The sequence below is a fragment of the Bactrocera neohumeralis genome, chromosome 2 (assembly GCF_024586455.1).
Source record: "Bactrocera neohumeralis isolate Rockhampton chromosome 2, APGP_CSIRO_Bneo_wtdbg2-racon-allhic-juicebox.fasta_v2, whole genome shotgun sequence".
NCBI lineage: Eukaryota > Metazoa > Arthropoda > Insecta > Diptera > Tephritidae > Bactrocera > Bactrocera neohumeralis.
The window spans coordinates 61,717,866-61,740,710 of record NC_065919.1 but is presented as its reverse complement, the minus strand read 5'-3'; the positions used below and the strand labels follow the sequence as shown (position 1 = coordinate 61,740,710).

General features: G+C 34.1%; 10 protein-coding genes across 15 annotated transcripts; 3 read left to right on the top strand and 7 right to left on the bottom strand.

Annotated features, from left to right (window-relative positions):
• Positions 1-957: 957 nt before the first annotated feature.
• LOC126751799 (glycosaminoglycan xylosylkinase homolog) lies at positions 958-4,802 on the top strand. Of its 4 annotated transcripts, none has more exons than XM_050462335.1 (6): positions 962-1,227; positions 1,305-2,787; positions 2,878-3,217; positions 3,291-3,868; positions 3,959-4,159; positions 4,226-4,802. In XM_050462335.1, exons 3-6 carry the CDS (start codon positions 2,930-2,932, stop codon positions 4,431-4,433), a joined length of 1,275 nt encoding a protein of 424 aa, XP_050318292.1. In that variant the 5' UTR covers positions 962-1,227; positions 1,305-2,787; positions 2,878-2,929; the 3' UTR covers positions 4,434-4,802. The 4 variants fall into 4 exon arrangements, with proteins under 4 accessions (XP_050318293.1, XP_050318292.1, XP_050318291.1 ...); XM_050462334.1 differs by having other exon boundaries at positions 962-1,242; XM_050462336.1 differs by having other exon boundaries at positions 958-2,787; positions 3,959-4,173; positions 4,226-4,322.
• LOC126751798 (exosome component 10) lies at positions 4,634-8,113 on the bottom strand. Its single transcript, XM_050462332.1, has 8 exons — positions 7,893-8,113; positions 7,650-7,831; positions 7,204-7,584; positions 6,146-7,136; positions 5,822-6,055; positions 5,571-5,756; positions 4,907-5,476; positions 4,634-4,841 (listed from the first exon to the last, which is right to left on the bottom strand). Exons 1-8 carry the CDS (start codon positions 8,013-8,015, stop codon positions 4,767-4,769), a joined length of 2,742 nt encoding a protein of 913 aa, XP_050318289.1. The 5' UTR covers positions 8,016-8,113; the 3' UTR covers positions 4,634-4,766.
• A 930-nt stretch (positions 8,114-9,043) lies between these two features.
• LOC126751800 (ATPase H(+)-transporting accessory protein 2) lies at positions 9,044-10,590 on the bottom strand. Its single transcript, XM_050462337.1, has 4 exons — positions 10,471-10,590; positions 9,941-10,293; positions 9,621-9,872; positions 9,044-9,561 (listed from the first exon to the last, which is right to left on the bottom strand). The coding sequence occupies exons 1-4, from the start codon at positions 10,511-10,513 to the stop codon at positions 9,376-9,378; spliced, it is 834 nt and encodes a 277-aa protein (XP_050318294.1). The 5' UTR covers positions 10,514-10,590; the 3' UTR covers positions 9,044-9,375.
• Positions 10,591-10,910: 320 nt separating this feature from the next.
• Positions 10,911-12,737, top strand: LOC126750808 (uncharacterized). Of its 2 annotated transcripts, none has more exons than XM_050460541.1 (7): positions 10,911-11,153; positions 11,214-11,444; positions 11,538-11,675; positions 11,739-11,894; positions 11,959-12,270; positions 12,333-12,476; positions 12,541-12,737. In XM_050460541.1, the coding sequence occupies exons 1-7, from the start codon at positions 10,938-10,940 to the stop codon at positions 12,676-12,678; spliced, it is 1,335 nt and encodes a 444-aa protein (XP_050316498.1). In that variant the 5' UTR covers positions 10,911-10,937; the 3' UTR covers positions 12,679-12,737. The 2 variants fall into 2 exon arrangements, with proteins under 2 accessions (XP_050316498.1, XP_050316506.1); XM_050460549.1 differs by having other exon boundaries at positions 10,966-11,153; positions 11,210-11,444.
• Positions 12,738-12,742: 5 nt separating this feature from the next.
• On the bottom strand, positions 12,743-13,779 carry LOC126750851 (uncharacterized). 2 transcript variants are annotated; one of them, XM_050460623.1, is made up of 4 exons: positions 13,616-13,779; positions 13,178-13,549; positions 12,875-13,086; positions 12,743-12,814 (listed from the first exon to the last, which is right to left on the bottom strand). In XM_050460623.1, the coding sequence occupies exons 2-4, from the start codon at positions 13,518-13,520 to the stop codon at positions 12,785-12,787; spliced, it is 585 nt and encodes a 194-aa protein (XP_050316580.1). In that variant the 5' UTR covers positions 13,521-13,549; positions 13,616-13,779; the 3' UTR covers positions 12,743-12,784. The 2 variants fall into 2 exon arrangements, with proteins under 2 accessions (XP_050316580.1, XP_050316570.1); XM_050460613.1 differs by having other exon boundaries at positions 13,178-13,779.
• LOC126750821 (mitochondrial dicarboxylate carrier-like) lies at positions 13,773-15,567 on the bottom strand. The gene is made up of 5 exons (XM_050460563.1): positions 15,217-15,567; positions 14,871-15,071; positions 14,577-14,814; positions 14,385-14,517; positions 13,773-14,299 (listed from the first exon to the last, which is right to left on the bottom strand). The coding sequence occupies exons 2-5, from the start codon at positions 15,034-15,036 to the stop codon at positions 13,988-13,990; spliced, it is 849 nt and encodes a 282-aa protein (XP_050316520.1). The 5' UTR covers positions 15,037-15,071; positions 15,217-15,567; the 3' UTR covers positions 13,773-13,987.
• An 84-nt stretch (positions 15,568-15,651) lies between these two features.
• On the bottom strand, positions 15,652-17,209 carry LOC126750834 (uncharacterized). Its single transcript, XM_050460589.1, has 5 exons — positions 17,113-17,209; positions 16,876-17,051; positions 16,769-16,816; positions 16,355-16,495; positions 15,652-16,300 (listed from the first exon to the last, which is right to left on the bottom strand). Exons 1-5 carry the CDS (start codon positions 17,114-17,116, stop codon positions 15,995-15,997), a joined length of 675 nt encoding a protein of 224 aa, XP_050316546.1. The 5' UTR covers positions 17,117-17,209; the 3' UTR covers positions 15,652-15,994.
• A 174-nt stretch (positions 17,210-17,383) lies between these two features.
• On the bottom strand, positions 17,384-18,605 carry LOC126750844 (uncharacterized). The gene is made up of 3 exons (XM_050460601.1): positions 18,128-18,605; positions 17,947-18,075; positions 17,384-17,885 (listed from the first exon to the last, which is right to left on the bottom strand). Exons 1-3 carry the CDS (start codon positions 18,419-18,421, stop codon positions 17,688-17,690), a joined length of 621 nt encoding a protein of 206 aa, XP_050316558.1. The 5' UTR covers positions 18,422-18,605; the 3' UTR covers positions 17,384-17,687.
• Positions 18,606-18,863: 258 nt separating this feature from the next.
• LOC126750798 (uncharacterized) lies at positions 18,864-21,118 on the top strand. Its single transcript, XM_050460530.1, has 5 exons — positions 18,864-19,299; positions 19,361-19,870; positions 19,926-20,393; positions 20,483-20,671; positions 20,756-21,118. Exons 1-5 carry the CDS (start codon positions 19,018-19,020, stop codon positions 21,065-21,067), a joined length of 1,761 nt encoding a protein of 586 aa, XP_050316487.1. The 5' UTR covers positions 18,864-19,017; the 3' UTR covers positions 21,068-21,118.
• Positions 21,111-22,376, bottom strand: LOC126750828 (uncharacterized). Its single transcript, XM_050460575.1, has 3 exons — positions 21,961-22,376; positions 21,638-21,875; positions 21,111-21,575 (listed from the first exon to the last, which is right to left on the bottom strand). Exons 1-3 carry the CDS (start codon positions 22,107-22,109, stop codon positions 21,273-21,275), a joined length of 690 nt encoding a protein of 229 aa, XP_050316532.1. The 5' UTR covers positions 22,110-22,376; the 3' UTR covers positions 21,111-21,272.
• Positions 22,377-22,845: the final 469 nt, after the last annotated feature.

Sequence of the window (22,845 nt, the reverse complement as noted above, 5' to 3'; positions counted from 1 at the left end):
AAACGACAAATATCCGAGTGTTTGTAGAAGTTGCTGTAATTTTAATTTTTGACATATGCAACAACAAAATATAAAAACTAGATAGCGCTGTCGGCAGCATCTTGTCGAAAATACCTATGTATATACTTGTACATACACACATTGCAATAAAATGTTTAGAAAATTTTTAGACTTACCTCTGATATCTTCAACTGAAGCTGCTTCCATTTAACTGCACACCTTTAACACTTTCCGCTAATATGTATGTATGTATTCAAATAGCATTTTAAGAAACCACTCATGTGCTGGTACAATCTTCTGCCATTGCAGCCGCGCAGCACACCCAGTTCATTCAAGCCTCCGTACCATATTATCTAATAAAATACACTATTTAAACAAATATTATCTTTATAATCAAATATGTGAATTTAACACTATATGTATTAATTTTGATTAATTACTTAATTTATTTAATTATCACTAAAAAGCACAATTTTCACTAATTTCTTGCACCAAACACGAAATTAAATACGCGGCGTTCGAAAAGGCGGCGGAAACTGAGTAAAGCGGAACTGGAAACAGAGTTGCCAGTATGTTTAAAAAAACTAATTATGTGTGAAATTAAACAGATGTTGTTAAAAATATTATAATTATAGTGAATAAATCAATAATCAGACTAATAGAATAATTAGAGGGTGTATCTAGATATAATACTAAAAATTGATTTCCACGTATAAATTCCAAAAATGTAAGGCCCAATCAGTCACATTAGCAAGTATTACTTGCAACGTAATAATTTACTTATATCAAAATATTAAAAATTATATCAATTAATTTTTATAGCCGAATAATTTTTCGCGAAAGAATTATATTTCTCAATTAGTGACTTTCTTATTTGTTAAAAAAAAAATAAAATATGGCAGCATTTAAAAGCTTGCCCACAATCAAAACAAAGAACAGCTGACTTGTTGCGAAAGTTTACGTTTATTTTCGGCACATTGATAGTACGATATAATGAGGTACACAAACCGTTGTAAAAAGAAAAAACATGTAAACAAATTGTTCTCATAGAACATAATAAGCTGTTGTGGTTTGAACTGAACAATTGAGAGGAGAATCTTCTAAGAGGAAATATTTTGGCGGGCACAGGTCTATGCAAACCGTTACCGGTTCGCATCAATTGTAGACTCCTCATCGTCATCGTACTTTCGCCACGGCCTAAAATAACCACAGACAGGTGTTATAAACGTAATAAGAGCAAATGTAAATAAAATTCTGAAAACCTATAATTTTGAAAATATGCTTATATTCTAACACAACGACAGGCAAAGAAGTGTGTGCACTAAAGCTGAAAGGGGATGTACAAACACTAGACGACGTAAAGATTGTTGGCCATGAGCAACGACATTACACCCGGCAGTATGTTCTGTATTATGTTTGCCAATTACAAATTGTCATTGCATTAGTCAAAGGTGCGCTGCAGCAGCTGTTGCATACGCATTAATGTTTTGTCTTGCCAGCAACCAAGCGGACATTCGCAAAATTTCGTTACAATAGAATTTAATTTAATTGAAGTCAAGTGCCATAATTAATGAGTTATTTCAAAATCAAAACAAAACGAAAACGTCGGCGTAGACAATGGCAAATGAGCCCAAAGCCCAACGGCAGACAAACGCGGCGGATATAGCAAACCAAGGCACATAAGTTTGCCACACGTTAACGCATTTAGACGTTCTCAACGATACGCAAAAGATGTAGCATATAAAAATTTAAGGAAAGGAAAAAGAAATATATATTTGTACAGGCAAAGTGCTTTTGAAATATTCTATCAGTTTGGAGTGATTTTCTACGTGGAAAAATTCATACAACCCTTGTGAAAAACTGTTATTTACGCACATTAATCTTTTTAAAATTGTAATATATGTGCAAACAAATTTATATTAATATATGCTACCGCGTTGTTATATAATATTTTCATTCGCACTTGCTACATTCCTGCTGCTAAATTTATATAACCATTTACTGAAGTGATGCGAAAAATGGATTAAACGTGCTTGCTTATGACAAATAAAAAATATGTAGAATATTAATACAGCATACATCGAAAAAGTTTTATAATTTTGGAATTAAAAACAAAACTCTGATAAACACATGGTAGAAGAATTTGGCCAACCAAAAACATAATTGAACTGTTAACTAATATATAAGTAATCGTCAGTCTTAATGCCACGTGTATTTTTGTATGATATAAAATTAATTAATACACCAATAAGAGCAATTGCTACAGGCCTTCATTGCCAAATTTAAGTTTGAATTAAAAATAAATTATTTGAAACGTTTAACACTTCACCTTCATGTATGCCAGCCAACGAAATATCGAGACGAACAAACAAAAGTGCGGGAAAATGTGCGAAATTTTTAAGGGCCATAATTAAAAAAGAAAATTTTGATACATTTCGTTGTTGCTGTTGCAATTAGCCATACGTTGATGATTTTGTCAACAACAAAAAACGACGTTACAACACCAACAAGAGCAGCTGCCGGCAAATATTGCATGTAATGACGCTGTCTGTGATGACGGCGCGCAGAATATATCAACAAATATTACAAAAATAAAAACGCGATTCTGTAGCGAAACGCCAATGACAACACTAAGCATTCTGCCGTCATTTGTGATTTGTTGGTCAAAACAAAAAATAAACATTTTTGCCGCCTAGTTTACAAACACACATGTTTATTTGTGAGATCTTCCTAACAAAAATTACTCACTGCATAAGTTCCCGAGAGTGAGATAGATTTTGTTGATAGGTGAGTGACTGCGCCGCGATAGATCACAATGATCATTAACAACAACGCATCTGCACAATGATTAATTACATTTTATTTCCTTAAATATAGCTGAAACGTAATTTTGCAATTTTAGCAGTAATATAACATAATTAGTGTGACAATGGCTGCAAATAAACGCACCGTTGGCATAATTGTTGCTCTGGTCATACTCGTATGCGTAGTAGCTGGCGCCAACTTGTATTTCATGTATTATCTTAACGTTGAAGAAGCTCCACATGTAAGCAGCACGCGGGCGTTGGAGAATATGATACGCCAGAAAATTCGTGAACTTCATCCTGTGTATTTAAATCGTAATCCTCGACTTTTTATGTACCGTAATAAATTGTTGAAAAACTATAAACCTGTGCCATATGAAAATGCAACCGTCCTGTGGGACATTGCCAACTGGGTAATTATTACAAACCACAAGTTTTCATTGTTGTTTCCTATTTTATAATTCGAAACCGTTTTTTCAATTCAAGTGGCCACAAGAAAATGAAATATATCCAATTTACGATACCTCCATGGCTCAACTGCTGCAAACATTGCGCCTAGAACCTATAACTAAAGTCACAAATTTGGCAAAAGGCACACAGCTGAAATTGCTCGTACGTTTGGCGAATAAACAAAAAGTGATCTTCAAACCGCAATGGTATGAGCGCGATGCAGTAATCGAAGGTGCCGTTTATGCGGGAAAAGATCGTCACACTGCGGAAGTATATGCATTTTATTTGGGTGCTGTGCTGGACTTCAGGTGGACACCTATTGTGGTGGGACGGGTCGTCAATTTGAAGACAGATATATATGACAAAGGTGATAGCGAGCTGAAGAATTCCATGACAATCACAGAAACGGAGAATGGTACGGAACAATATTGTCTCTTCGGCAAGTGTCATTATTGCAACGAAGAGGAGACTGTATGCGGTGATGACCAAAATAACATAGAGGGTGTTCTCATATACATTGTGCCAGGCTCTTTGGCAAAACGGCGTTCGCCTTGGCAACGTACTTACAAAGAGGATAAACGTGCGCCCTGGGAGGATGATATGAACTATTGCAAGTGAGCAAAAATGTAGCAAGTGGCATATGCTTACAATTTTAAACATATTGTATATGTACGTTAAACTTTCATTGACTTCCTTCCCTATAGACCGCTAAAAGATAAAATGGAAACAATGCGTTTATTGGACCTCATTGATGCGGCAATTTTTGATTATCTCATCCAAAATGGCGATCGGCACCACTATGAGACACGTGAAGAGCGCTTAGTGCTCATAGACAACGGTAAAGCATTTGGGAATCCAAACAAGGATCATCTAGACATATTGGCGCCACTATATCAGTGTTGTCTGTGAGTGAATTTAGGTAAAATATTTAGTTTTTTTTCTAAATTGAAAAATTGTGCGATTTTCCACAGCATACGAAAAACAACCTGGGACCGACTGCAAGTATTTTCGGGTGGTGTTCTTACCGAGCTCATTGATCGTCTTTCCAAACACGATGCGCTTTTTCCTTTGATCACAGATAAGCACAAAAGAGGCGTAGAACGTAGGCTACTGGTTGTCTATGCAGTTGTCGAATATTGTATGGACAGGGAAGGTGATAAAATGTTTAAGCAGCTATAGACGTATATGCAATCAATTCTGAGTTTTAAGTAAGTTGTTTGTATGTAAATGTTTATTCAAAAACTTATATTTTATTACCTAGTAGTATGTAGTTTAGAAATGTACATATTTAAATTTAAGGAGATATGAAATTTCAGCAAAAGTATTTTCACACTGCTCTCTTGGGTAAATTTGTAAAATATATAACGTAGACAAATACATTTAAGCTTGTTGAAGATAATGTAATTTTATAAATTAAATTAGAAAAAAATGAATTTCATGTTACTTTACGTCCAAGACTTCTAATGTAGTTGATCAAACAAATTGCTATATAGTCCTAATAAAGCCATGTTACTATTTTTTACCTTTGACATTGCTAAATGTGAATAATTTATTGAACTTCTTATTATTGGCCTTATTGGAATTGCTCTGAAATTAAAAAACAAAAAAATTAAGTGAATAAATTTAGCTTGCAATCAGTTTACAAGACTTACTTTTCCATGAAATTGTGGTTTTAACTCCATGCCCTTAGCGCGTTGTGCACCACCTTGGAATTTTCGAAAGTCCACATTTTTGTAGTCGAAATTTTTCACATCAATCGGCTTGCTTGAAGATTGGTTACGATTCTGGCGATTTTTTATATTCTTATTTTTAAATTTCTTTTTGCCACCTTGGCTTTGTCTTTGCTGCTGGTTTGCTTGTGATTGTGACATTTGAGCTTGCGATGTGGATGGTGCCTCTTCCGGTCCACTATCCGAGTCATCACTAATTGTGTGCACAGAATTGTTTGATTTGTCCGCAGCCACATTGGTAGCGGCGGGTTTATGTGGTTCTGCGACCTTTTGTTTATTAGCCAGTCGCATTTCCTTTTTAGTCGGCGGTAAATTAACAAACTTCAATTTATCGTCATTTGGTGTATCGGTCTTGAAACGCTTTGCTTTAGGTTCCTCTGACTCTTTTGACTGTGCCTTTTTCACGATCGCCTCTTCGTGTGTGCGTTTTAATATTTCTTTTATCGGCAAGCTGTAATCACCGTCGTCCGTAGGCTCAACTTTTAATTCGTTCTATAATTGAAATACGAATTTAACATAAAATATATGAATTCAAAACGAAATATATGAATTTAGTAAACATATGTAAATTAAATCTATATTTTACCGCTGTTTTTCCCGGCGGTGGTTTGGCAGCCGGACAAAGTTGTCGTTTCTTATTTTCTGCTTCGATGCGTGCCGCTTCTTCAGCCTTTTCCTTTTCTACCAAAGGTAACATAGCCAGATAACGTTGATATGGGCTGACGAATTTTATGTTGCTATGTAACTGTTTTTGCTTTCGCTGATCTTCATCCTATTAAGAAACGATAAAAATGTAATTAGCGCAGTTCAACATTTATAATTTATCGAAATGCTTACATCATCCTCTGAAGGCTCTGGTGTTTCATAAATACTCAATGCGGGTTTCGCCATCTTTACGTCAGCCTTAGTTGGTGAGGGCAGTAATGGGTTTTTGCGGAAGTTTAGCAGTGTTGGCAGATCATCACGGAATTCCTCGTTATGCGAGAGATCATGCGGGCAATATAATTTGCTATTATAATCCTTGGTGTTGTTGCTGGCAACGCGATGGATTGTTTCCGTCTCCAGTACAGGCTGAAATTGAAATTGGGTTGTGTAAAAAAAATTGTTTGCACATGAAGTTCAATATTTAACAGATATGTATATATATATATACGTATTCACCTTCACCAATGGCTGTTCACGCGCTCGCAGCACGATTTGATGTAATATGTGCAGATTTTGTCTAACTAATGGCGGTATGGGATTACAGCAAGCAAGTATGCCTTGCATTTCACGCGGCAAGCTCTCGGAAATCTGCAATAACATGTGATTGGGTAGGACATAGCCGTAGCTTTCATCTTCCTGTCGAGCAACGTTGTCACGCCATTGGAAAACTTCCCGTAATGCGTAGAGTTGTCGATTGTCGAAAACGCGTTTCGACTTGCGATAAAGATCCATATGTGAATCCGCTGTTACATGTGGTTTTACATAACGTTTTTTGCAGATTTCAGTACTACGTTGATAAATGTTACGCAACAAGTTAGAATGTTGATTGCCCGCGTCGAGCAAATCATTGGTTAAACGATCGAAAATATAGAGAAGGTAATGTGTATCCTGGCGGGCATATGATACCAACTCTTTTGGTAATGGACGTATGCGCCAATCAGCCAATTGGAACGTTTTATCGACGTCGAGTTCACAATAGTGTTTGAGTAGATACGCCAATGATAATCTCGCGTAATTTAAAGTCTTAGCCGCTTGATGTGTATCAAACATATTAACTATATATAAAGAAAGATCACGTTGTAACCACTCAATGTCCATATCAGCGCCGTGAAATATTTTAACAATTTTCGGGTCCGTAAATACCGTATTTAGTATGTGCATATCATCGCGTAATTCTAAAGCATCGAAAAGGTAGTCTTTGTTACGTGTGGAAATTTGTACAAGACAGGTAAAACCCTGAAATGTCCGGTAAGAATGGTGTTCCACGTCAATAGCAATTTCACGTTGCTTACGCAACTCTTCAACCGCGGCATTCAATTTCGGTACAGTATCCACATAAAGCAGTTCTGTGTCATCTAATTTTTTAGGCTCCTTTGGATTTGTGCGTGACAGTTGGGCGGCGGGTACTTCCCATTTCATCAATTCAAACTCATAAGGATGTAAATAACTGAAATTAATAAATCATACAACTGATTAAAAGTCGTTCACAACAAAGTATAACTAAATACCAGTACCTGGCAATATTGCCACTTTCATCATACTCGGGTAACACGGCTAACGGTTTTAACGAATTCGGTTTATCCTTTATTCTTGGTACAAACGGTGTCAAAGCACTATTATCCACCATAACTTTAAATTTTAATTGTGGTCTTGCAATATTCTTTGCAGTAATTAATCGTGCAGCTAGTGGTGATTGTTCATTTTTCTTTAAATTCCAACTACCAGCACCTGAGCCAGATTTAGGTATATTGTTGGCTATATTTAGATGGGACTCTACCACAATAGTTTGCGGATTTTTCTTTATACCAGCTAGTTCATCCAAATTCGAATTCAAACGTTCCATTATAGCATCATTGCACTCCAAAAGCATTTCAAATTGTTCATCTTGCTGTCGGCTAAAAATATTTTTGTGAAAATATTACAAAATAAGATCCTTTTAAAAAATGCCACTGATACTTACCGTTGTATGTTACCCTTAACATTTTGCCATTTCAACACCTTAGACATCAGCCCAAATATGCGGTCCGACTGTGCATCGACAATTTTACCAAATGCCGGGTACGCGCAATATAAGTCACGTGCGGCTCCTTGTGGAAAAGAGTTCACTGCTTTGGTAGCTTCTACAATTTCAGCTAGACCATTCTATAACAAAATTTCCGGAATAAAATATTTTTTTTATGCTAAACATATTATCTATACCGACTTTTGCAAATTCTTCGATTGATGGGAAAGCGCCTATTGGTGTAACATTCGGTGGTTTTTTCTTTTGTACTGAAGTTGAATGTGATGCTTCGGTTTCATCTTTAGTTGCTGTAGTGGGCGTCATTTAGCTATTTTCTTAAATTTAATAAAATTCCATACAATCAAAACCACTAAAAACCGTACTTATTTCTATAAATTGATACACGTTTATTTTTGACATATGTAACAAAAACAAATGGCATAGCAGGGTTGTATAATTTAACAGCGACATCTGCAGGAAAAAAAATACCAAATACAGCCAGAGGACAAGTGAACACATATTAAAAAAGAAATAATTCATTCTAATTTAGAATTTCTAAATCAATTCAAAATATAAATTGTTGTGAGTTCTTCATATATAATTTATTGAAAATGTTGATATTTATTTGCAAATATTAACATAATTTTAGAAATATCTAATTTTCAACACTATATGATAGAAATTTATTTTTATTTATTTATCTGATAATGAAAGTCTTCTGTCAGTCTCCGGACAGAAAAGCTCCCAACCGGAGCGATCATGTTGTAATAAACGGAAGACATTTATCCAGAGGTCCTTGCATTGGCTCGGACTCGTAAGCGCTGTTTACGCCAATAAAGAAAAACCCGTCGTCGTCCACACATCTACAAATACCGGGTGACTAAAAGAGCCCTCGTCTGAACATTCTCTAAGCATGCGATGTACTCTTTGTGTGGTGCACCGCTGCAGTTCTCTAAATGTGTGGTGTATTTTACGGTTTCATAATTCTTAATACTCCTCTTTACTGTTGATTATTTTAACTCCTTATTTACCAATGTATATGTTTTGAGCTTTCTAAAAAAAGTCACAATGTCTTTTAATTTATTTACAATGTTATTATCGCTAGTAACCAAAGCATTCGTGGATTTCCTTAAAAAATTATCAATGCTGATGACTCATGTTTCCCCACTTGTCTTTTGAAAGTAACTTTGCATTTTAATAAAGTTTCCATTTTTAACCTTCACGTTCTACGCTTTTGTTATTGGAATCATTATATGAGAAAACATATCAACTTATTAAGTTCTAAGAAATCGGCTAATGGAGCACATTGGAGATGCGTTTATAAAAGCTGCTCAAAGATAAAACTGAAGGAATTTCTTTTTAGGTATTTATTTAATAACCACCACTATACATTTATTGTGGAATAATAATACATGCACTACCTCGTCTAATTAATCTTAGAGATGTTTTCTGAATAAGTAAACAACACACACACACACTTGTATTACTTAGAGGTAGGCAAAAAAAAAAAACCAAAAAGAAAGATGGAACTGCTACTTTAAAATAATCTTCAAAGTATTATAATACTTACATTTTTAACATTTACAATTATTTCTTATATACTCTGCTGATTTGGTGATGGTTTTGAAACATTCTGAATAAATTTAGAGTATAATAACAATATTCACTATAAAGAAATAATTATTTAGTTATCTTTCTTCATTCTTGTAGATGTCATTCTGTAAATAATCGAGTCTCTGCCGGGATCCATATCGGCAATTGCGTAGCAAACGGCCAATAATGAGAGGCCCAAAGCAACCATGAACCATAGAATTATGTTGAAAATGACTGGGTAATTTTGGTCATAGTAGGCAGCAAGATTGTATGTGTTCTGTTTATAATTAAATATTCACTTTAGATGTTGTCTTTTTAATCATTATATAAACTTACAGTAGTTGATCCAGCAATTGTTTCACGTCGTTTACGTGACAAGTTACTGTTTTTGTCATCTTCATGGCTCACAATTACAGCTAACAATGATTGAGACGATGCATCACCTTCGATTTGTCGTTGCAGATTTACAAGTTCGTTGGTCAACGCCGAAATTACTTTTGATTTCTCTGCATCATCTTTCAAGTTGGATAGATCGATTTTGGCGTAAACGAACTCCTTATCGGATTTTAAAACGCAGTTGCTCAATTCCTGGAATAAGATATATTAAAAATAATTGATTTAATCAATATACATATATGTAATCACAATTTACGTACATTTTCCTTAAAATTTGAAATGTTAATGGCACAGTCTGAGGAATCTTCGTTCGAAGTAAGTTTCAGGTCATCCAATGAGGCTTGGACAGATTTGCCATCAATCTTATAGCTAATATTCTCCTCGCTCAGTGGAAGTTCATTCAATCCGACCACATCTACAACGACAGCCTTCTGTGGTAGTCCGAAGGGATCATTGATCACAAGACCAGGAAAGTCAGCAGTGTCTGATACACCCAAACCTCTTGCTGCCTTGATAACATCGCCCACCTGTTCACTTGGCAGAACAGTTGGTATGCGTTGGAAGGATATCGATTCTGGTGTATTTAACACGTAGAAACTACCATCGGCATTGACTGAAAAATAAAAGAATGAATTATTTTTATTCTCTAAGTTACACATAAAATCAATAGCACGTATTCTCCACCCATTAGAAAAATGTTATATTTTCTTTGGTCGACACAAATTTATTTTAACTTCACTTTTAATGCGGGCACTATATAATTCCTATGAATTATTTTTCGATTACTCACCTGCTAAAAAGCAGAACATTAAAAATGCACAAATTCGCAGCATATTTCTTTATTCTTGGCCCTCAATGAAAATTGATCATATGACAACTACGACGGACGGCTGAAATACAACAACAACAATGTCACAAGTCAAAATGTGGATTTCTTCGCAGTTGTGGAAAGTGTTTATGGATTTAAGTTGGTGGTTGTGGTCGATGGGAGATATTCGGAAATTGTTCAAAAATATTTTTTATTTAAATAATGATGGATGTTATAAAAATTACACGGAAAAATTACGTTAAAATACTTCAGCGAAACTCAATTTTTAAAGCCTTTTCGATACCTTTCGCTGGATTAAAATATGTTTCAACGTAAATGTTATGACATGAAAAATAGTGTAGTGTATGTGTAGCCTTAGATAAGGTGATTGTAAACAAAACACATGCATATGTATATGAAAATAAAACAGTACATTGTGTAAAACTAAGATGTCTTGTTCTGCCGAACATTTAAAATATCTAAAGGAATTAATTTCATCATGCTTCCTTCCGGCTTTAAAGGAGGATTTGGATAATGTGCCTCTAAGTAGCGAACATTTTGTTTCATACAGAAATGTTTTGGAAATACAATTACCGATCCTTTACGACATGTTGCAACAAAACCGGCATTGGATTTTTGGTGGAGAAGATCAAGAATCTTATGAGGTATGAGATTACAACTAATAATATATTCAACATTTAACACAACATTTTTATATAAGAAAGGTATTTGCGAATGTGATCATCTTATTGTGCGAGATTAACGCTGAGTCAACAATTTATCGCTTATCAAATGAAAATATTCAAAGGAATGCAAACAGTATCCTACAAGAACATACTCCTGTAAATATAGCAGATGTAGAAAAAATTCTGTTTGAATTTTACCAAAACAAACTTAAGAAGGATGTATGGAAAAAACAATTGGGTTCCATGCATGGATTCGTGAGATATTTAGAGGTAATTTAAAAAGATTTTTATCTTCACATAATTGAATCGAAATTACATGGAGACATATCACCAACAAGTAAAGTTAAAAATTAATATTCTTAGTTACAATATTCGTGTAAAACGCTTCCAAGACAATGGGTTAATTTCTGCTTATCCGTGGGTCTAACTGTACGCGAAAGCCACGAGCCTACCTGCAAACGAATTGGTATATTAATATTTGCACTGATATTGAAAAGTGGTGTAAGTAACCATGAAGCAATTATTATAAGATTTTTATAAAATATATTATAATTTTTCCTGCAGAATTTCGCATATATTCAAGAACAAAATATACATGGTGTCATATACGAGTCAGCAATCAAAGATGTTGATTTTATGGACTGTGCAGAGACAGCAGCAGATGTTTGGAAATGTTTACATAAATGTTTAAAATTCTGTAAAGAATTAAGCAGTTTTAATGTAATATATTCATATATATTCTATTTGAAAATTTTATTTCAATTAATTGCGATTCTTCCTGTAGTGGTGCCAACTCGATGATCTAATGGAAAAAGCCATTAAAAATGTAACAATGGCCTCCAATAGTCAGATATCACTATGTAATTTGCAACAAGTCTCTAAAATGGCGGCATATTTTGCAATAAACCAACAGGAAATCGAAGCTTGTTGCGAAGCAGGTCTAAATATTCCTTCATCGATAGAACATTGCCGAAATATTTGTGCAACCAATAATTCCTACACAATTTTTCGGTGGGCTAAAAGCATTCTAACTATGTTAAACGTGGAGTCATATAAATTAATGCAGGAGAAAGAAATGTCGCAGAAATTCTTACTGGTTGGTTTTGAACTACATACACAAAGAAATATTTTATTATCAATACTAACATTTGTTTTTAGGAAATGCATAAATGTTACTTGGTTTGTATTTTGCCAATTGACTTAAAAATAATCGCTCCACATTTAATATCATTTCTCGAAAAGTTTACGTCTGTGTTAATGGAAGTTATAATCACTCATAAGCTGGATTTTGAAATCATACAGGTAACCGTATAAGTAAATGCTGGCATTTTCAAGGCTGATTAATTTTTTAACTTTTTTTATTTAGATCGTTAGAACGATTTTAGAGACTTTCAAATACCAACTTCAACATTCCCCATACACTCATGAAAGCGAAAATTTCGTCAAACTTAACAACGCACTTGAAAAGCTACTTAACCACAATATCTTTGTACAAAATAAATAGATGATTTTTAATTTATTGTAAATATTTTAAGAAATAAAATATACAATTCTTCAACAAAATTTGTATGGATTATAAAAATACAAGTATACATATAAATGCACCGTCTTCAAGTTGAGGGTTTGTCCAAAATTTCGGTCTAAAAATATTAAAACACAATAAGGACAATATAACAATATTATTCCAAAAATACACATACCTCAAGCGCTGGCTCATCATAAGCACATTGTTCAATAACGCACTCTGCAACTACGCTCTGAAGTTTTTTCTGTATATTGCGCGCTATCTCATTGGGATGCTTGTTATCATCCTCATCCGCCGAGTAGCTGGCAGGTGATGTTCCTGTAGCGTTAGCTATTTCATCGGCTTCGTAACACGTATACAATTTGTTTTGTATTTCAGAGCCTGAATCTGGACAAAATTTCGAACGTAGTCAAAAGTAAAAGTAACCATAACTTATTATTTTATATTCAGTCTATATTTGCGCCAATCTTGCACCCACCTTCATCCGTTTCCATACTCTTCGCGCTCATTGCCTCCGCATTCTCCGTTAGAGATTCCACCAAGTTGAGGCGGTATGTATGTTTCTCTTCCTCAATTTCTTGTTTGAGACGTTGCATTTCTTCTTGGAGTTTTTTGCGCCGCTCTTCTAATTCCATTAATTTGGATTGCTCGTTCTCTAAAGTACGACACAGTTCTTTAAACGTATTATTCGCGATATCTACTAGCGATTGTGATTTGTCGTAGAGCGACGGATTTGAAGTTGGCACATTTGCTGAACGGTCATCATGATCCTCCCTTTGGAATTTATCCAAGTCATTGGTGCTATCCGTATTATGGGCCATTCCCGTTTATTTAGTTGTTTAAAAAATATCTTATATATGTAAATGTATGTGAAATAAGTACGTGGTTTAATAGATTTTATTTTTAAAAATATTACTTCAAATATTCAGAAATAACAGAAAATTTCGTTTGACACTCTTAGCTAGGATAGCTCACAGTTGCACACAGCTCACGGACTTCTGACTTTTCTTTAATCGAATGTAGTGTATTCTAAATAAGGACAACACATAAAATTGCTTAACAGTAATGTGATTTTTATTTTTGACTTGTAGTTAATATTGTAGTAATATATATAAAATAAATATATTTGTTGTAAAAACAGAAAACATTCCAGAAATAACTATGATACAATTTCGGCTTCATTCTGGTTACGTAGACCCGTTGGTGTGATTTTTCAAAAAACTAATCGCTAAAACAATCTGTTTAAGCACTGTTATTTGTTTTGCTCCGAAGCGATACATATTAATACTCAACTGCCTAAATTGAATTCCAGACATATCCACTCGTAGAGTAAATAAGTTAGCAAAGTAGACGGCACAATGCGCAGAAAAGAAACAAATATTCCACGATAGAATCCCCTATAGCCGTGGACTTGTACAAGCGTACGCATTACATCCAAACTACTACGATATTGATATCTGCTTGCATCCATAAATATTAGTTTAACCACTTCGACGGGTGTTATTATTATTGTGGTGACCCCACCCGCTATCAATGAAGCCATGAAGCATGAATGCCAGTTTTCCTTAAACCGCTCGGTCTTGAAAAATACTTCTCTGAGCTTTGAGGCAAAATATTTGAAGAGTGAAATGGATAAAATTAAAATTAGTAGTTACTTCATATGTAAGAACTCGCTTTTTAGCAACCTCATCATAAACCGCCAACTGCCCCACTGACATGAACATTCCGCGCACCGAGGATATAAAGGCGCATCTGTACACTTTGGATAATCCACCTTTTTTATACGAACTTATAACTCCATTAAAAACTGATGAGTACCTGCAAGTGATTAATATAAAATCATTAAACTTATATCTATTTGAATTTATAAAACATACTTTCGGCTTTTATCCGGCGATTTTATAATATCTGTACACATGCGCACATTTACTTTCTCGAAAGGCGTGACAAGGAAACCCGCGACCAATCCACTTTCTGCAGCTACTGTGGCTTTGTGAAAGAAATGATCCGAGCTTTCGGCTTGTTTTCCCATTTCGTAGAGACCAAAACGCATTATCGAATAGACAATTTGTCTTTGAGTTGCGGTCCGCAAGCTAAATGTGAAACCCAAGATTCCTATAATTTATTAAGCAAATATTAGTTTTCGAACTCAGTGCTTAAAGTTCTAAGACCTTGTTTTTCCAAGATTTCTTTAACAATATCGCGTGACGATACTTTTTTTGCATTTGACTGAACCAACATTCGTACCAAATCAATTGGATGCGTTATGATTTGTGCAGTAGTATTGGCAATAGCACCAGCAAACCAATAAGCTTCAACCTTCTCCTGGCCATGCATTTATGTTACTTACATATGTACATATATATGCATACCTATAGGAATATTAGAAATGACAATTTCTACAATTAAACTGCGAATTTATTTTTCATGATGTCAATTTTTTAGAAAAACATGATGTCAGTTTTTTAAACAGCACAGACGCTTTAATATCCTTTGCAAATACAAACGATTCCATACTCGATTTTGATCGGTCAGTTTCAATGGCAGCTGAATGCTAAAGTGGTCCGATATAAACAATTTCTTCGGCGATTGTAACGTTGCTTTGACATTTTGACAAATAAACAAATTTTCCATACAAGGGCATGGTTTTGGTTTCGACAAATGTGCAACCTCTTGAAAAGGAAACAAATATCTTTGAGGAACTAGTTCACGTATATACAGGCAGACGGACGGACAGACAGAAATAGTTAATTCGACTCAGCTCTCCGACGTTTCCTTCTGGGTGTTACGAAATTCATGGCAAACTCAAAATATATCCAATATAAAAACGAAACAAATATAACCAAAACAATATAATATATATAAAACATATTATTTAAAAAGTTAAAATATAAATCTTTTAAGCACGTACATAAATGTATTTATGCAATGTAAATAAAAACACAACTACTATCACGTATACGTATCTAATTATATATGGACTTTGAAAATTTGTTTATTATTATTATTATAAACGAGATAACTAAATCTACGTTAAATTGACAATATAGGTAAAAATGTGCCTACCTATTAAATATTTACTTTTAAGTCTCAACCTACCGATTAGTCAACTTCAAAGTGTTTAATAACCGAGTTAATTATTAGCCGTGAAGTGTGTGTTGGTTGAAAATAATAATTCATTGTCAATTTTGTACTTAATTTACGAATTTAAATTGAAGTTAGTTGGTACTAGTTTACAAAATATAAAGTTTATAATACATATATAATATATATTTATATTACTAATGGTTCGGAATCATTTTGGCCCGATTCGCAATGTGCTTTCTTGGGCCTCTTTTCGCAATTGTTCCACTTCTAACTCCAACTTTTTCGCTTTTAATAACATAACGGATCGTTCTATATCAAGATTCTCCATTTGTTTTTTAAAATATGCTGTTTTCGCTCGCATACATTGAATTTCCACGCGGGTTTTTAGATCTTCTAAATTTCGGTTTCTTTGATAAGAATCTTCACGTTTCGGCATCTTCGGCGGCTTTTGTTCAAAATTTTGATCAATATCTTCATGTACAAATGGATTGTCGATAAGATATCCATCGACAAACTGTAAATAAATAAATGTTAAAGCACAATGATATCGGGAACAAACACTGTATACCTCTATTTGTCGTTCGTATAAGTTACTTATGTCACCCTCGAAAGCCATAGAGGAATTGTTACTTCGAGTGGGACTTGGAGGAGCTATTTTTCCATTAATTATTTCATACTTTGGCTTAAGCGGAGCTATTTTGGCGGATTTCTAAAATAATAAATATATAATTCATGTAATTATCAAATAAACAATTAGAAATAATTTCAATATCAATATATTCTCATACTCAGACATTTTAAGGTACGCGATACAAATTAAATATTATAATCGGTTTTGAAAGGCTTCTAATTACTATATACATTATAGCAAATCACATTTAAATCATCCCTTGTGTACAAGTTTAGAAGTAAATGCATTGACTTTTTGCACATCACTTAAATGGAGAAATATGGAGTCATTCCAAGTGTATGAATTATTTACCTTTTGGGGCGGTTTGTCTGGCTTTCTTTCCAACTCGATTTTGTGGTACTAAATAACAATAATTAGATGTTAGTATTAAGTACTACTGTGTACTTTTAAATGTATACTTTTAAATGTGTTAAGAGTCCTTTAGTAGATCCAAAACAAGTCTTTAATACTTTATTGCAGCTTTTGCACTGAGCTGTCGGTCCTCCACAAGCAGAAACCAGAAAATAATACCACACTGAACTCTTATCCTCTGCCTTTGATTTATGTGGAATATATTTCACATCTTGCATAGGTTCTATAGATAAAAATGGTGAGACTTTTTTACACTTTTAATATAGAAATAAGTCCTTTTTTACCCATGTTTCACAATAAGATGCGACACAACAAAAAATTGTAAATATAAATAAATATTTACCTACACATCTCTGGATTCTAAATGAACACAGGGTGCTTCGAACTAAACACAAATCAGCTTGAGGTATACACGGAGCGATACAAATGTATGTATAATAAGAACTTTATCTAAAAGTTTAGCTACATATATTTTTATAGATGGAAAATTTTTTTTTCTTTATATTTCGATTTTTATTATTAATATTTTCGACATAAAGAGTATGCATTATATTTGCATTTACCGTCTTATCTGAAAAATTTACTTAAAGCAAATAAAATTCAGAATTTTATTAACTGCTGAAGCCAAGGTTTCAAAACTATTAAGGCTATTGATTTAAGAGATTCTCATATTTTTAGAGATGATAGGTCTTTTTTTTATACAAAAAATATATTGATGCATGAATACAAAAGCAGAAACAAAAAACATAATCTTAGATCAAACTTATTCTAGTCATTGTACAATAATATTGGAAAAACTAAAACATATTTGTGCTGTCAATGGTGGATAATTTCCGAAAATGTTAACGATCCAAAATCGTTATAAATTTTTGAGTTCATGTTTAATCTTTTTTGCTTGTAACGCTACGAGATTCTTTTGCATCCTATAGTACCCAGCCTTTTCACGGAAATATTCTATTTCAGCCATTATTCGCTCTTCTTGAGCGGATAATTTTTTATTTCCGTCTATGTTTAAAACATTGCTGTTACCCGTGGGATCCTCAACGTAATTATAAAACTGAAAGAGTTTAATAAACTAATTTAAATAGCAGCAGCAATATTACTAATAATTTTTTTACCAACGTGTTATCCGTATATGGATCCAGTTCTTCGCCAAGTGTTTCTTTACTTTTTATATCATCTACTCTTCGACTTGAGGAGCTTACGTCTGTGGGTTCTATTTTAAGAAAATCACTTTCGCTGCAATCCTACTTAGGCCATTGTTAGACATACAAATCAATTATATCACGTACAACCTACCTCGTCCGCCGTTCTGCCGTTTGACTTTTCCTCAATTTCTCTTACGAATTTACTAGCCATATTGGGATTAGCTTGTTGCCCTTTTAGAGTGGCGTCAATATTATGTTTATTTTTCAAATGCCGCAAAATATTTCCTGTTGTGCCTTGATAGTTTTGCTCATGGCGACAGAGTCTGCAGCGCACTCGCAACCTGTCTAACTTTTCGAAATATCGCCATACAATGCTGACTTTTTTTCGCACGCTTAAACTTATATCGGTTTGTTGATCTTCATAATCGGCGCTTACCGTAGACATAATTCATAAGTTTATAATTTAGTTGTTTTATTTATAATGTAATAATATTTATTTCAATATCAACGAATTTGTAAACAAAAGACCTTGCTCAGCTGTTAGCACTTTAAAAACACAATATATGAAATGTCAAAAAATTTGGTAAAAATACTATTCACCTTTTTAGATAGTTTCCAACCAGGGTTGCGTTTTTATTACAAAGAAATAGGGCTGTTAATTCGTTTTTCTGAATGACATATGACAAATTACAAAGCAATTTTTATTATATGTATCGTGCAGAGATAATCAAAACAATCAATGGTTGGAAAATAAACAAACAAATCTTAAAAAAAATGGAATGTAACATTTTATAATACTTAAGAATATTTATATAAAAATTAAACACATTAATGCATCTCAATACATACACAATTTTTGGAGTCTGCGCCAAAGATATTGCATATATGTATATCGATGATAATTGTTAAAATGTCAAAAATAAGTTTGTGTATTTTGAGAGTTTGCTAGATTAATTTACAATTGTTGGGCTTATATGATTAAATTAAGTGATATAAAGCATTAATTTTATAAAAGCAGCGTAAGCTGGGGAAATCAAACAAATGGAAATTGATTCTGCTGAAGAAACGAACATAGAGCAGCTTACAAATATATCCATTCATGGAGAACACATTGAACCGGAGTCAACAGAAGATTATGTGAATATTGGAAATTGTAAGAAACGTAAGTCCAGTTTTGTATGGAAATACTTCCGCCATTTAGAGAATAGCAATAACGGTTCATTAGAGTGCTTAATTTGTGGAAGCAGTGTAAGCAAACAAACCAGCAACTTGGCTCGACATTTGTTTGCTGCGCACGACATTAACAGGAGCACCGATATAGGGGTAAAAAGATCTAGCTATTGAAAAACATAAATGTTTCTCTTAACCGAATGTTTTCCTTCAGGATACCCAAGAAAGTGCACCTGTCAGCGCAGTAGGTCGGCCAAGCTGTAGTTTTATATGGAAGTATTGTACCAAAGAAGATTATCGATACGCACGTTGTCACTTGTGTGATAAATTATTATATTTTGGCGGTGGAAATACTGCAAATATAACAAAACATTTAAGGCGTAAACACTCAGACGTAATTACCAGCAGAGAATTGTGTCGCGCAAAGACTATGGATAATGCAGAAGAATTCGTGGCAGTTATTTCATCCAATCAACTAGATTCTACAATGAACAGTTGCGATGATGAACTGGTTAAAGTGAAAGATGAAAACAATTCTGAAGGAAGGCGTATGCGAAAAGAACGAAAGGGAAGCAGCTATGTATGGAATTATTGTGAGAAACTTTCGAGGCACACAATTCGATGCAAACTTTGTAAAAAGGTTATGAGTTTTCATGGTACAGCGAACGTAATAACACATTTACAACGAAGACACAATATCGTTGGACGTGTAGAGAGTGAAACAGTGAGCCCGCGTTTCTTTGTATTAATTAAATATTTTAATGAATACCTTTAAATAGGCAAGGTTAAATAATGTCGGCGATGAAGATAACGCAATAGCAGATTTGAAGGATGATCAAGAGGCAGCTGCGCAGCGACGCAGAAGATCTACGGCGGCAACAAGCATTGTTTGGAAATACTGTACACGACTTGGTCCAGATGTCGTGCGTTGTAGCTTTTGTAAAAAGAATCTATCCTTTCAAGGCACAAGTAATTTACAACGACACTTACATCGCATGCACGGGGTGGTGACACAAACGCGTGTGTTCGGTGAATTATTACAAGAGGCTGCAGAAATTGATGACACTTTAATATGGGAACATTGTGAGCACACAGAAGATGGTAAAATTAAATGTACCATGTGTAAAAGTGTCTTTGATGATAAGGATTTTAAAGATATACGCACACACCTCACAACAACGCATGCAATAACGTCGACCCCTCCAGTTAAACGCGATAGAAGAAGAAGAGGAAATTTAGGATTAGATGTAAGTTTTTTTTTATCATTAAAGCCTCTTCGTTATAATTGTAAACTTCAGCCTTTCCATAACGAATATGGCTTACGTATTATTGATAGGATGCTTGTGAAGAAACAGATGACTACGAATACGAACATGACGAGGATAATTGGCGTGGTGAAAATGAGGAATTTACAATAGAGTATAATGATGGGAATATAAAAAAGGACCACACGACATTCGATGATATAATAGAGGAGGATCAGGCTGGTCAAATTATATGTGATGAAGATCCTTTCGACCCAAATGTACGATTTAAATATATATTTATTTAATGTGTACACTAAAATTAATATATATATATATATATATGTATATATTTGCTTTTATAGATGATGCATAATTATCCCATGGCACGACCTTTATCCGCTGCTTCCAGTTTTGACGCATCACCAGATCGAACTTTCAAAATGTCAACTAGTACTAGTAGATTACGGAAATTAAATGAAGAACGTTTACGTATGGAAACTGAATACTTTAAAGAAAAAGCAGGGTATTATCGTATGCAAAAATATTTTACAGCATTGCAGGCTAAGAAAGCTCGAATCGAGCTAGATCGACTACTAAACATAAATTCAAATGATACCGCATACCATGTGAATATAGATATGCCCAATGTACAGACGTCGACCTCCAGCATTTAATGAAAGCAATAACATATAAAATATAAAAATAATACCTATGATCTTAGTTGAGTTTAATATGGTTTAATTTAATAGTAATAGAAGAATGTCTATATTAAAAGGGGGGAAATACATTAAATTCCAAGCATTAAATTTTATGTAACACTCAAGTTAAGCAATATATTATGGAAATGCTAATAACGCATTTACGATTGAAAAGGCCTAGTCAGTTGGAACGCATAGTTTCCATTTCTAACATCAGCTTCTTACTTTGCAATTCGATCATAATTCTCTTAGCACGAGCTAGTTCAGCCATCTCATTAAAATATCGAGTTTCTGCTTTAAGTTTTTCTTTAAAATGTGGGTTGTCCAAAAAAAGCTGCTTGCTAATTGCCTCCTCTTCATTAGCATGATGTGTATCAATAGCATAACCACAGCTTATATCTTCATTTGAACCTTCTGTAGATGGCGTATGCTGTGATGGTGAAGATATAGACGCAGTTGGTCGTTGATATTCATGTGCCGAACGCTGTAAGTAGTTAATATAAAATATGTTAAATATTAAGCAGACATATGCCATAATTATTATACCGTGTCATCATCAACATCAGGATCTTCGTCGGATCTATCGCAACGCACAAGTTTCAAGGGCACAACTTCTTGTTTTATTTCTTCAAGTGGATCAAATGTGTCATTTGTTGCAACGACCGGTGATAGATATGGAGGCGAAACATTGGTCGTAACACCAGATCTTTGATTTATTCTTCCACGTTTTTGTTTAAGAAATCCAGTTTGTTCTGCACCATAGTAGCTCGCATCAACATGGTGTCTGTGAATTGATAAAATTGTGGGCAAAAATGGCCACCAACGTTGGGTGAAGTATTTGAGCGATATGTTAATTGAAAACGACCTACTTGTAATACAGGTGACGCACCAAATTAGCTGAAGTGTGTTTGCAGGATAGATTAAGTTTACAATTCTTACAACGTGCTGCATAATCTGATATTCTATCGAAATAGAGCCATATTTTTTTGTTCCTTATACGACCCATTGCAATGCTCATTGCAGGCGCCGCAAACTGCAGATAACGCACCGAAGCGCAGCGCTAGAACAAGAATTTCTTCACAATTTTTTTGATCTCAATTACCAATAGGATTTGAGATTTTAAGGGCCAATTTCATAACGTGTTATTAATGCGTTCAATTATTGTAATTCTGTCTTTCGGCATCTTGTTTTTAGGTAATTTTAAGATAATTTTCTCAGCCCTTGCAATTTTTGATAGACGGTATTATACACGAACTTTGGAAAATATGTACAAATAACACAAAATAACCAGTGGAATGTCAATGAAGTACATGAGTTGCCATCATTACAAAATTAAAAATACCCAGTTACCATCAAATTTTTGGTATACCATTTATTGAATACATTTATGTCGCGTGAACATTTCAAAGATAATTTTATTATAATTTATCTTAGGTGTTTTTGCGGGGAGTTCTTCTTCATTACTTTAATATGAAGTCTTTTCTGTATCAAAAACTCTTCAAATTGAAGCGAGCTATTGCTGAAAAACGCTCAGAATTTCCGACTAAAAATGAGAGTAATTTTCAGTTAAAAACTATTTGGAAGAGTGATTGGGGAGTTTTGCCTCACCCGCCTCATAGCCGCTTCTCACAACCATTTGTTCTGTTCGATGCAGAACTCACTGGAATATGGTTTACTTTAGAACAGGGTATCAAAAATTGCCTTGATTCATTCTCGCCCGCCAAGCCGATGCAGTTATTTTGGGTAGTAATCTA